General features: G+C 45.9%; 1 protein-coding gene across 1 annotated transcript; it reads right to left on the bottom strand.

Annotated features, from left to right (window-relative positions):
* Positions 1–1,780: 1,780 nt before the first annotated feature.
* Positions 1,781–7,667, bottom strand: LOC144135184 (uncharacterized). Its single transcript, XM_077667928.1, has 3 exons — positions 7,608–7,667; positions 4,999–5,055; positions 1,781–2,150 (listed from the first exon to the last, which is right to left on the bottom strand). The coding sequence occupies exons 1-3, from the start codon at positions 7,614–7,616 to the stop codon at positions 1,845–1,847; spliced, it is 372 nt and encodes a 123-aa protein (XP_077524054.1). The 5' UTR covers positions 7,617–7,667; the 3' UTR covers positions 1,781–1,844.
* Positions 7,668–12,137: the final 4,470 nt, after the last annotated feature.

Genomic DNA, 12,137 nt, shown 5'->3' with positions numbered 1-12,137 from the left:
TTGGGCTGCCCGGCCGACGCGCCCATGTGGGCCAGGCGGGCTTTTTAGCCTTGTCGATTACGAGACTCAGGTACTTCACCTTGGGTTCCGATGGTAAGTTGGGGCCATTGGTTTTACGGGAGGGATTCGAGCTGTGCTCTTATTCCTCTCGGACGGACCAGTAGGACATACGACATTACAGCCGAGAGGGTGGCGCCTCTGGTTGCCAGGAACTCCTTTACCACATTGAGAGCACGCCGGAGGGCCTGCCTGGCTGAGGTGATCTGCTTCCTCGGGGCTTAGACCCGCAGTGCCAGCTCTTCCGCATACACGGAGGAGGAAACCTTGTGACAACGGTCCTGCTGAATGGAGGGGGGGAGGTCTGCCAATACCACGTTTAACAGGCAGGAACTGAGGACCGAGTACTGAGGTACTCCAGTTGTGATGGGGCGAGGGGAGCTCAAGATATGCCCCCTAACCGCACCACATGGAGCAGTTAGAAAGGAAGGCAATGATGAAACGTCGCAAGATTCCCGTCACTTCAAAGTCGTTCAGTGCTTGCTCGATGGTGTCGTGTGGCAGGCTGCCTAAGGCTGACTTGGCGTCCAGCAGAACCAGGAGGGCGACGTCTATATGCTGGTTCGAGGGTGAAGAGAATAAAGACAATGTCTTCGATAAAGTGTGTGGTGCAGCGGTTCCCGCGGAACCCTATTTGGCTGACGTGGGCAGAATTGGTGGCCCACGCCAACCAGGTGAGAGGCTCGAGGACCACCGCCTCCACGACATTTCGCTATGCACGCCTCCTGGCAGCTCAGAAGCCTAGTAGGCAGAGTTACGGGAGAGGGAGCTATGCTGGGATTGAGCAGGACACGGTGGCGCCCTGGGCAGCATGTGCTAAGGAGGGCCAGGAGATCCGGTGATGGGGAAATTCCTTTTTCCAGGCCCTGTACTGAGCCCACTTAGTTATCCGGTACACCTTTTCTGTCGCCTTCAGAAAAAAAGGTTCCGGAAGATTGGGAAGTGGCCAGAGCCGAGGCAGTCCGCTGCTCTCTCCCAGTAGTAGTGCCAGAGGCATATCTCCATAAAAGGTTTGGGGAGGGCAGAGCGAATGAGATTAGAATCTTAGCTGGGATAAGTAGCATCAGCTTCCCTACGACAGAGGAATACTGGATTCATATTTTCCCTGCAGTGAAGGTAGTTACGCTGCTTCATCAGATTGTGCCACTTGCCAGAAACGCTGCTGACCCAGCTTTAATCTGCCAGATTCTATGTTTGGCAAGGGACAAAATGGAAAAGAGGGGTAGAAGGAAAGAGCGGAAGTTCGTTCGGTTGGTACATAGAACAGCCAGCTGCATCCTGTCACCTAACAGGTTCGCAGGGGGCTAACTAACAAGGGGAAACGGGGAAATTTTTTCATCTAGTTTAGGAAGAGAAAGTACAGACCACAACGCGCCTGCCACGGGAGGGACGCTGTCGCCTAACTAAGTTGGAGCACAGAAGAGCGAGCAGCTACCTGCCACATATTGGTAGGTGCCCAAGTGAACTGGGGAAAATCTCCTTCTGCACTTGCATGGTGTGTGCGGTCGCGCCTGGCAGCTCACAGTGAGTTTCTTCCGCTTGCGCATATTCACTGCTAGTTGTAATTAGACGAACTCCGAGTCTTTCCTTTCAGACACTTTTGGCGTGCAAGTTACCCACATTAGGACACTTGGAGTAGAGTATCTATTGTGGTCAGGTGATTTTTTACATCAACTTGTTCCCCAATGTTGAGCGGTTTTATAAGAGAGGCATTACTTTGGCCTTTGTTTCACCTTATTTTATTATTCACTTAACTTCCAGAAAGTCACTGTTGCCGAAGTGGCACATCAGTGGTGATAAAGTATGCGGCACTCGCTTCGGCATCGATGCATGCACTTGCTCTTGCACGTTTTACGATTTTGATTCTTCTGGCAGGAAGGCGCTTTACAGACATTCCTGCAGTTCTGCAAGCATTGTTTGACCCCAGTTTTTTCGTCGTGGTGAGCATCCCTCTTGGCCCTGAATCCAAGGTAGGCAGGCTCCACGGCTGCTCTGCTACCCATGATGCACGGGTTTGGATAGCTTGTGCAGACACAAGACCCTCTGCAGCAGGTGCCTCTCATTTGAGGGCACATTGGGGCGTATGGCGACACCTGCGCAGAGAAACAAAATTGACACAAAGCTTACTCTTCATGTCTGCACAACCGTGGCGACATGTGGACGTCATTTGGAGAGTTCAGCTACTCTTGTCAGAAGTGCGTGCTGCTGTAAATGCTGGCATAGCCGTTTGCAGTCCTTTAGGGGACAGGGGGTTAAGTCTGGAAGAGGAGTGGTGGTGGTGGAAACTTTATTACACACAGGGGAGTTTAGGATGCGCAGGTCCTTGGGCCTCCGCACGGCTCCACTGCACTCAAACGTTCATGTCCCGGAGGCTCATGACGCTGACAGCCCGGCCTGTGGCGATGGCTGGCTTGTCCGGGTCCTCGGAGCGCAGTAGGGTCTCCCAAGCTTCCCAAGTGGTAAGGTGCTCCAGGCCCAGCGGGGAGGATCCGCCGGGCAAAGGAAAAGGATATGATCGAAAGTGGCTTTGGGGTTGTGGCAGAGGGTGCAGGAGTGGTTTGTGTGGACTTAGTGGTAGCGCGAGCTTATATAAGGGGAGGGTAAGGTGCCTGTTTCCAGCCGCCTCCAAAGTGTCTGATGATAATTGTCGAGAGAGGGATGGGGGGGGGGGGGGGGGGTACAGCCGACGCTAGGTTTTGCAGGCCTGCGTCAGTTCACTGAAGGAATGCATGCGCTCCCGTGGGAACCCGAGATTGAAGGCCGCCGGTGCCCGTTTGAGGAGTGGGGTTGTAGGTTAGGCATGCATCGCTCACAACTGTGCCTCATGTGTGCCACTCTGAGTCACACATGGTCGCTTACCCGGATATTCACACATTTTAATCCATGCAATGCGAACGCCAGGAGCAGTGAATGAAACAAGGAAGAGTGATACAGACAATGAAGACGGAACTCGTGGCCTCATGATTGCTGTCGTTGTGATCTAATCTGCATCCCTGACAATTAGTTAAACTTACCGAGACATCATTGCCATCACTGTATTTTGACTACTCAGCGTGAACAGTTATGACGTCAGGTGTGACGTCAAGTGGTGTTTTACGGCCACCATGCTTAAGGCGTAGAAAACGCGTCCTTAATAGCTCTCGCCGTAAATTTACCGAACCAGGTGCTATGTCGGTGCACCATGAAGGTACGCGATGCAGCATGTATACCTTTAAAAGAGGCGCATAGGTCGAAGATAGACTGCACTTTCGTATGTGTTGTTGTTAATCTACCACGTCTTTTTGTGGTGCGCTGCTGGTTGCGTCCGCTTAGTTGTGCCTATAGCTGCTGCGGATGTGTGCTAGCCATATTGTCGGAACTTGCCGAAGCTGAAAGTGATCAACTCGGGTAGTTGTGGGCTCTTACATCTTGCTTACATAAAGCTCGCGAAGAGCTTAACGTGTTTTTGTGCTTCTGACTGTGCTCAGAAGTTCTGTGCCTAAATTTTTTTACAGCAAAAAGTGCTTGTTCTTAATGACACCTACTATAGCCTTTATAAACGCCATAATCTAAGACCAAGATAAACAATATTGTCCGCTTGTTTCAACGTTTTGGCATTTTAACGCTCATATGTAGTGCGCGCTTTCTTTTAGGTTATGCAGAAAAGAGATACTTTGCGTTCTCTGTATTTTGTCTGAAGCACGGCTCTCAGGATTTGATGCGTCATAAGTGCAACTTCGAGACATTACAAATTAAATGCTTGGAATGAAGCTGCTACAAAAAGCCATCGAGTACTTAATGCAGAATTTCAGTGAAGTTGGTCACAAACTCTAGAATTACGCTCTCTATTTGTTCACTGTTCGCTTCAATTTTTCGTATAATCCTTCTCACGTGCGACAACTTCCTGCTTTTCTATTTCCATTTAAAACACTAGCTCTATTTTTCGAGCATTGCTGAAAGCAATATTTTAAAATAAGTCATTTCTTACTGAATGCCAAGCACACTTGAAGTTGATTGCTTGAAGGCTAGTCACCTAAAAGCCGTGCAAAAGTACTGTCCGGTGTGTGTTGACAATCGCTTGTGACGTAAAATCTGCTCTGGCTAAAGATCTTATTTTATATACTTTTGCTAGATTTTAGCTTGAGATACGTTATATGATATTGGCGAGTGTATTATTGGCTTTTCAAGAGGGCCAAAGCTACAGATGCACAATGATTTTCGCAAGCACTTGAAAGTAGCCCCAGAATAACTGGGTGAACGATAGAAATTTCACATATCAAGAAAAAGTCACTACAAGGCAGTAAGGGCTCCATGTGCGTCTGCTTTCAGCGCAAATACTGCAACACGAGCGCTCAAACCAATTTACTCAAAAGCGTGCAAACGTGGCTACATTTGAAGTCTTTCTACGTGACTTAATACCAGTAATAATCATTCTTCGTAAGCTGAAGGTACAGTTTGGGTTACCTGCTCCTCATGTGCTGCTGGTTCAAAGCCAGTAGTTGGGAATATTTCTGCACTTAAATGCGCAGGACGCCTCTTTACAAGGCTCTTCATTAAGCGCTTAGCGCATTTATGAAACGCAAAATTTCTTTGCCGCAGTTAGCAAAGACAAAGCTTTGTGTCAGAAACTCTCAGACGTGAATTCTGAAATGTATCTTCAAAACCCTTCAAAGCATTAATATTTTTTGCCATACGTGCGCAATGCAGGCATGTGTGCGGAATCTCGAACGTTTGTGTAATTCAAAAATATTGTGCAAGGTGCGATGCTTTTGGCGCCTGTCTGAATCCCCCACGTGCCTTGCAAGAAATTACAAAGCGGGGCACACATACACATAAACAATAATGACACCTGTTACATATCCCGTTTTCCAAGCTGAGCAATGAAAAAATGGCCGCTTTTAATTTACCAGAATTCATACTGCGCTTCCGCAGCGGAAACAAAGAAAAAAGTGGTAAGCTCACCGTGCAGGGCACCATATCGTTGACGTTGACTCGACACATGGTGTACGGTACTGGCATCTAGAGAAACAGACGGGATACTTTTGGAATGAGACCTTTTAAATAAATTGTTATCTTGTACGTTGCGCTTAAGTTTATGAATCGTTCTGAACCCCGAAACTTCGTCCTTCAAACTCTGCCTCTTCATGAAATAAACCGCGTCCGACAGTCAACCTTGACGACAGTTTTTTTTTGCTAGAAAGTCAATAATGAGCAGCGACATTTAGAGTGCCTGGGAAATATATGCACACTTTTTAGATATGTATAAATGAGAAAGAGTGCGATCCGCGCGTTAACATATTTGATGTCAATTGCAGCGTGTATTCATGTGTACTGTGTGAATGCAACGGTTTCGACTCAGCCCAGCTTCGTTGTTGTTTATTTCTTTCCCTTTTTATACACAATTACAAAAACTGCTTTGGCACCCTTACCCACTTGGCCGTAAAAACGTTCTAACTCAAAGAAATTTTGACCGAAATGATCGGAAAAGAAGAATTATAAGATAAGACTGTAAAGGAGCATTTCCGAAGGAGTGGAGAAAGCGACAGCGATGAATAACCTGAAAGTTGTCTGCGACTGGACGCCACATGTAGCGTCAGATTGTGTAGTGCAGTAAATGAGCTTCCTCCTACTACGGGAAGAAAGCACAACTAGAAAATATTGATTTCGTGTACGGGCCGCATCGAACAAATGCTCACGAAGACAAAGTGGCACATTCGAGTGAGAACTATATATGACAAGCTGCAGCGATTTATCAGCTTCAGAAGCTTACAATTTAGCGGCGATGATTTTAAAGCATAGAAGATGTAGAAGATATAAAGCTTTGTGTCAGCAGTTTACAAAAAAATTAGAGGGGACATTTGGCTCCGTCTTAAGGGTATGACGCGACAGCGTTAATCGGTTAGTGGCCTTATATGCGAGATTGGTCATTCTCGACTTTGCATTCATCGATCCATGGGATTTCTCATACCCCTCCTGGCGCAGTGGTGTAGCGGCTAAAATAATCCCCATTTACCTGTGATGGCAGGTCCTGCCAAGTTGCGGCTTGTGTGATTCAGGTTGCTATTCCCGAGTAATTTCTCGTGAAAAATGGTTATTTTAACTACCGCCTGCCAAGGTGCGATGTTTGTTCTAAATCTAGTATGCAGGTTAGGATGAAACCGCAAGGTTAGGTGACCTACGTGGCGCACCTGACTGCTAGGTTGCTTCTCTGGATATTTTAACACAATAGCTACAGTTGCCCTTTCTCCAGAAAATCCGGCGTCGGCTTTATGAGTGAAAAAATTTAGAGATAACTGCGGTTACCGGCATTTGAAAAAAGCGAAAGGGTTGACGCCTCCTCGACACTGGTCGCCTTTCTAATTGGGCGCAATGGTTGCTTTCCCGTTCACTTGATTGATTGGTTATCGATTAACTCTGATTATACCCGCATTTCATCCCAGCAATCATTTTGAGTTTTCAAACTTGGCTCCACATGTCGTTCCCGCTCACTGACATATACCCGTTCACTCTACTTACCCATTCACAACATTTTGCTTCTCATTAATTACACAATTACCTCTAATTAATCATTCTCTTCAATTGTGTTTTATCTCCTAAACACTTTATAATTCTTTTCTACAGTTTATGTGTATTTAATAAACATTTTGCTGCTATTTACACGTCCATTTCTATTTTACCGTCCACGCACTATATCGATGTCCGCGCTTTTTCGACATTTTTATGTTTTTGGTTCTAATTAACTAGTCATCTATCGACATAATTCGTTTTCGCGACGTCACCCTCCAATCACCCTCTTTCGACTACATTCACTCGTTTGATGCTGCCCTTTATGAAGATTTCACAACTGCTGCGGACAACGTTTGGGGACACGACCTCGTCGACATAGCCTAGAAATGCTTTCGCATTAAAATCACGAAGGTGACTCTAGCAGGTGGCCTCAGAGAGAAACCTAGGAGGCAGACTGCCCACATAGTTCATGTGATCTGGCGTTCATTATATACGCTATCGCGTCATACCCTTGAGGCGGAGCCGATAGGTCCCCTCCAGGTTTTCGTGTATTTTTTGCTCACGTTAACGACACCGATCCACGACGACTCCGGATTTTGTGCGACCCGAGTTTTTTGACACTCTGGCGTTAAATGTTGCGCGTTTTCATGTCTGTATGCGTTAAATGCACGGAAAATTCCAGCAATATTTTAGTTGTAGTGCAATACGGGGCTGTCATGTGGTCATACAGAGAAAATAACCTCAAACGTGCTTTTGGAGTGGTACTTTCTTGTATATATGTGATATCTGTGGTCCAGGCTAGCTGTTGCGTCAATAAATAGCGGGTCGGAATCTTTTTCAAGGCGCTAGTTAACAGAATAAAGCTTCGCTCTCACCTTGAAGAGCACAAAAGAAATATCTTCGTTTTTGCTGCCTTTTCAACTTTTTTGTTCACTTCGTCGAGGAAATTTCATGAGGCACCAAAGAATACTGAACCAAACGAGGCCTACCGAGGTACGCATAGAACAAAATATGACCCCCAAGTTAGCTCACTGGTGAGCAACAATTTCGAAGCTCCTTCTTACCACCTGCATAGGAAGTACTTCTGGCCCGACCACTTGTGAGGCGGCCTCATCTCTTAGCAAAGAACCTGAAAAAGTAATCATAGTATTTATAAGGATCCCTTCGACCGAAGAGAAATTGATGGCAAAACAGCGCCTGCATTTCTCAAAGAGGCTACATTCTGCGTAATCCTTCCCGCGATGGCTGCTGTTTTAGAGTTTTAGATATCTAGCTCCTTGAGCTAAACTAGCTCAATGAGCCAAAAAGAATCAACAGCATTCATTCAACAGCAAGTTTGTTCTACTGTCGCATTGAGTATAAGAACCCCACAGCTAACTACCGCTACCTCAATGCATGTACCGATTGGTCATGCGAAATGTTTCACCTGAAAATGTACGTGAAATGTTTTACCTGAAAATGTACGTGAAATGTTTTACCTGAAAAAAGCATGCTCCGCGCCTAACAGACGTAACCAATAGACAGACATGTTATTCTCTTTCTCCTGTGGCTCTGTGCACATTGGACTGAAGAAAAAGATGACATTTGAGTCAACTGCGTGGCCCAGAATTCGTCCAAACTTTCGTTCATAAAACTTGCGTGCATTGTTGTTCAACAGAGTATTGAGAGCTGGTGTGTGCTGCGAAATTGTGAGGTGGTTCCACCAAAGATTCTTTTACTAAAGCTGTTAGGCAGAGACCGCGCGCAGAAAAAATACTTAAATTTTAGTTCCAAAAATCTGACGCATGTCGTCGTGTACCTTACAATATTTTCTCTTCCGTTGCTTCTTAACTTCAGCCATAATTATACAACAACCTTTTGTGGCAATGACTCCTGTATACAGCTCTCTAGATGCCTTATAAAATTCTATACTGCTCCCGTGGTGCTGGTCATAGCTTCAGAAATTCCAGTTCACTAATTTAATTCGGGCAGGTAACAGTAAACAGCTTATTCAGGTATATCGATAACAATTATATCTAAAAGCCGTTGAAGACTACATTCTCTGGAGAAAAAACTGGGAAGAAAAACATAGAACCGACATGCGTTCCGATAAAATGTGATCACTCGCTCGACGCCGCTTTTTGCCAGTCCGGTAAAGAAAATCTGCACGCCACTAAAGAAAACGTGCTCATATTATAGGCCATAGCGTTTTGCGTACTTACTTGCCGATACCTGTTTGCATCTTCATACACCGGCGCTATACCTGATTCGTCGCAGATACCGGAAATACATGCCCATTACATAGCACTGAGGGACAAATTACAAAGCTCATTTCAGTTTGTTGGCGTCTCTGCAGGCATTTGAAAACTGGTTTAAATGTTTACGCTAAGAAGCGGTGAGAATGTAATAAAAGCAGCCAGTGAAAGCGGTAGTCGAAACAACATTTGCGCATTCTTTACATAGAAGATTTCTCGGGGAACGTGCAAAAAGACAAATTTCAGCGGCCCTTACCAATGAGAAGTGGGAACAGAATTGTTGAAGTCGCCATTTCTTCTCACCGTTGTAGCTGTGGCTTCGATGTCTCCGTCGGAATCGTTGAGCACCAAGACTTCACGAAGGACGCATTTTACAAGCATGTGGGCTAAATCAGTTCTGACGGAATGAGGACGGGAGTAAGAACACGTTTTTCCCTATGTGCCATGAAGTCGCTCAGGCCCGTGCTGTCGGAAACGTGTCCCGATGAATAAACCTGGGCTTTATCTCTCAAGAGAAGAGCAGGAATAATAGCAAACAAAATACAAGAAACAGAAGAAAGTTAGAGAAGGTTGCTTAAGGCGTTTAGGAGCGATTTGAAAGCAGTGAACATGTGTTTCGCTTTTCAAGAGGTGCCTTTCAAGCGCCTTGCGAGCCTTTTCGAGTTCGCTTTTCAAAGAGATGCACGGACACAGATACAGGAAAAGCGCCGTTTTTAACATATTGCATTTAGGCCGAGTAACATCTGCGGTCCTCACGTACTTTTTCAGTAAAATAAGCTTGTGGTCAGAACTCGTAGTTACAAAAATCTTACAATTCCACACTTTTTCCTGGCACCAAGCACATGTTGGTAAACGGGAAAGTATTAATTGGGAATTATTGCGCGCAATGAAAATAATAGTACAATGGTACATTTATGCATTTATGTAGTTACGGCGATGCGAGGAAGCTGCCTAATATTATAATGGATGCGCTTGAAACGATAATCACTAGCTGTTGGTGCCACTTGAATTAGTATTAGATGCATTTAAGACGAATTTGCGTGCCCTCCAGACTGTACAAGTCATTCGCCCATACCTCGGGGTCTCTGACAGCGTATCAACAGCTGCAAGCGCTGCTATCACCAAGGACAATCCGCATTTGACGTACATAGAACTCTAACAACATTTTCTCTGCATCAACTTGCGTCAGTGCCGGTACAGAGACCACACACGGCGTTTACAACGGTTGTGACAGCCCCCCAGACGTCCAACTCATCACAGTTTACCCCGGAGGCACGATATTCCTCTGTGCTGTGGCGTCTGTGGGAGCCATGTGTGTGCCTTGCAATTCCTAGCATAGTGCAAAAGTTGGACTTATCGACGTCGGCCCTTTTACAGTGGACACTGTCCTTACTCCATGCCGAATGCGGTGACCACACTCATGTGCATACGGATGGCTCAGTCTCCTCTATATTTCAGCTTTCACCGTGGTCATTTGTGCCAGACAGGTCGGTTATCACCAATAATCTCGCATCCGAAGCCTCCACCGGGAAAGAATAACCCGATATTTGTGCGGCTGTGCAGCACATTGGTCCACAAACACCCAATAAATGAGCTGTGTTCTGCTAATCTGAAGTTGCCCTACACTGTCTCAATTCTGTCTTACACAATGGAGACCACGAGCAATTAGTTGCGGATAAATCACGTCTACAACACCGGGCACTGGAAAAGGGTCATGGCCTCATTTTCCAGTGCATACCAGGACCTAGAGGCATTGTCGGAAAATACTTGGCTGACGGTGCAGTAAGATTGTTCCGCGGCAAAACCAACACTGTCCAGATACCCCTGAAAACAGCCGACGCAGCAAGACATCAGTGAATGCTTCGCCAAAAGGAGACTTTGGCGCCATGGTCGACGCCTGAAAACTTCACATGCTGTGTGCACCAATTCAACTCATTTTTTCAACTTAATCTACTGTCCGACATATCCTGCAGCTGTGAAATGCTGGTGTGTTTGGAGAAACAGCGTTTTCTTTTGGCTACAAGGCTCCGCAGCTTGGAAGTTTAGAAATGAGCCAGCGTGTACATATTTCATCGACAAGAGCCATGGCAAAAATTTTGCACGCAGAGAGGCCCGGGGCTTTCGGAATTTCGCACAGAACACTGTTCATTCTAAAAAAAAAAGAGAGAGAACGGTAGTACATAACGCCAATTGAAATAGTTGGAACAGACTTTCATGGCATGTAAGATGGCAGAGACAAATGAGGGACGAAGCAGACAGGCCCGGTTCTCAAGGATTAGAACACGAAGCAGTATTCATCGCACAAGAAATGATGTGTAGAATAGAACGATATGTTGAGCTGGTTAGTACATTGCTCCTTGACAAGTAATTGCGCAAAAACAAATATCAAGTAGACAGCAGATGGAAGGCATGGGATTAGTACACGAAACAGCGCTCGATGTACAAGAAATGCACTGTAGTATATACAATTGCATAAGGGTTCTGTGTCACCACATTCTTTCGTGGGCTGATGCGTGCACCCTGCGCTTGCGCGTTGAATGCGCCTATGGAACTAGTTTGCAACAGTCTAGAGAGGCGTGTCTCGACGTGCTCCTCGCTCGATGGGAAGGTGCATAGATCAGCGAGTTAAGGCGTTGGAGTCTTATTCTTTAGAGATAAACTGCGCAGGGACGAAAGACGGAGGATGTGGACAAGCCAGGTGCTTTCGGATCAGCACATTTACCAGTAGTCACCAATGGAAGAAACTAACTGTTAGCAGAACTGAAAAATGTAACTAAAAAATAGTTGGAGGCACTTAGATATCTCTTAACTGCGGGAAGGCGAAAGCCGTTTGCACTGATTTGATTTTGCCGTGCTTGAATTCATTTCTCGACCGACGAGAAGAGCAGCTTGCGCGAACGTCGCGCCACGTGACCTAGCGTGACCTAGGGGCGATGTAACGGACAGATGGTCACCGTGAGGTCACGTGACTGGACGGGCGGTCACCGCGAGTATGAGTCATTGAAGGCTTTCGCCTTAAAATCTTTCTTGATCTATACCGTAGATATTATTTTGACACTAATGACGGTTGCACTAACATGGAAGAATATAACATTCCGTTAGCATATGAAGCCGGTAAGCAATATAAACGGCTAAAGCTACAGGCGACGGAGAAGTAACTGCAGACATTTGATGGACCGCAAAAACAAGTGCTAGGAAATCTTGCCAATCTGTATGCCCAATTACTTAAGACATCGATCGTAGACAGCATCTGGAACAAAATTGATATTCTCTAAATTCATAAGTTAGTGAATGTGCACGACTTGAAAAATATGAACCCTATCAGCCTACTTTCGTTTTCTAGCAAGGTATTTTCTAAGG

This window comes from Amblyomma americanum, chromosome 5, assembly GCF_052857255.1.
Source record: "Amblyomma americanum isolate KBUSLIRL-KWMA chromosome 5, ASM5285725v1, whole genome shotgun sequence".
NCBI classification, from domain to species: Eukaryota; Metazoa; Arthropoda; class Arachnida; order Ixodida; family Ixodidae; genus Amblyomma; species Amblyomma americanum.
This window is presented reverse-complemented; position numbering and strand designations above follow the sequence as displayed.

Excerpts from the sequence above, each read along its gene's own strand:
- LOC144135184 (XM_077667928.1), bottom strand. Across the intron at positions 2,151-4,998 it reads ACGATATGGTGCCCTGCACG|GTGTCGCCATACGCCCCAAT; the intron begins GTGAGCTTACCA and ends TTCTCTGCGCAG.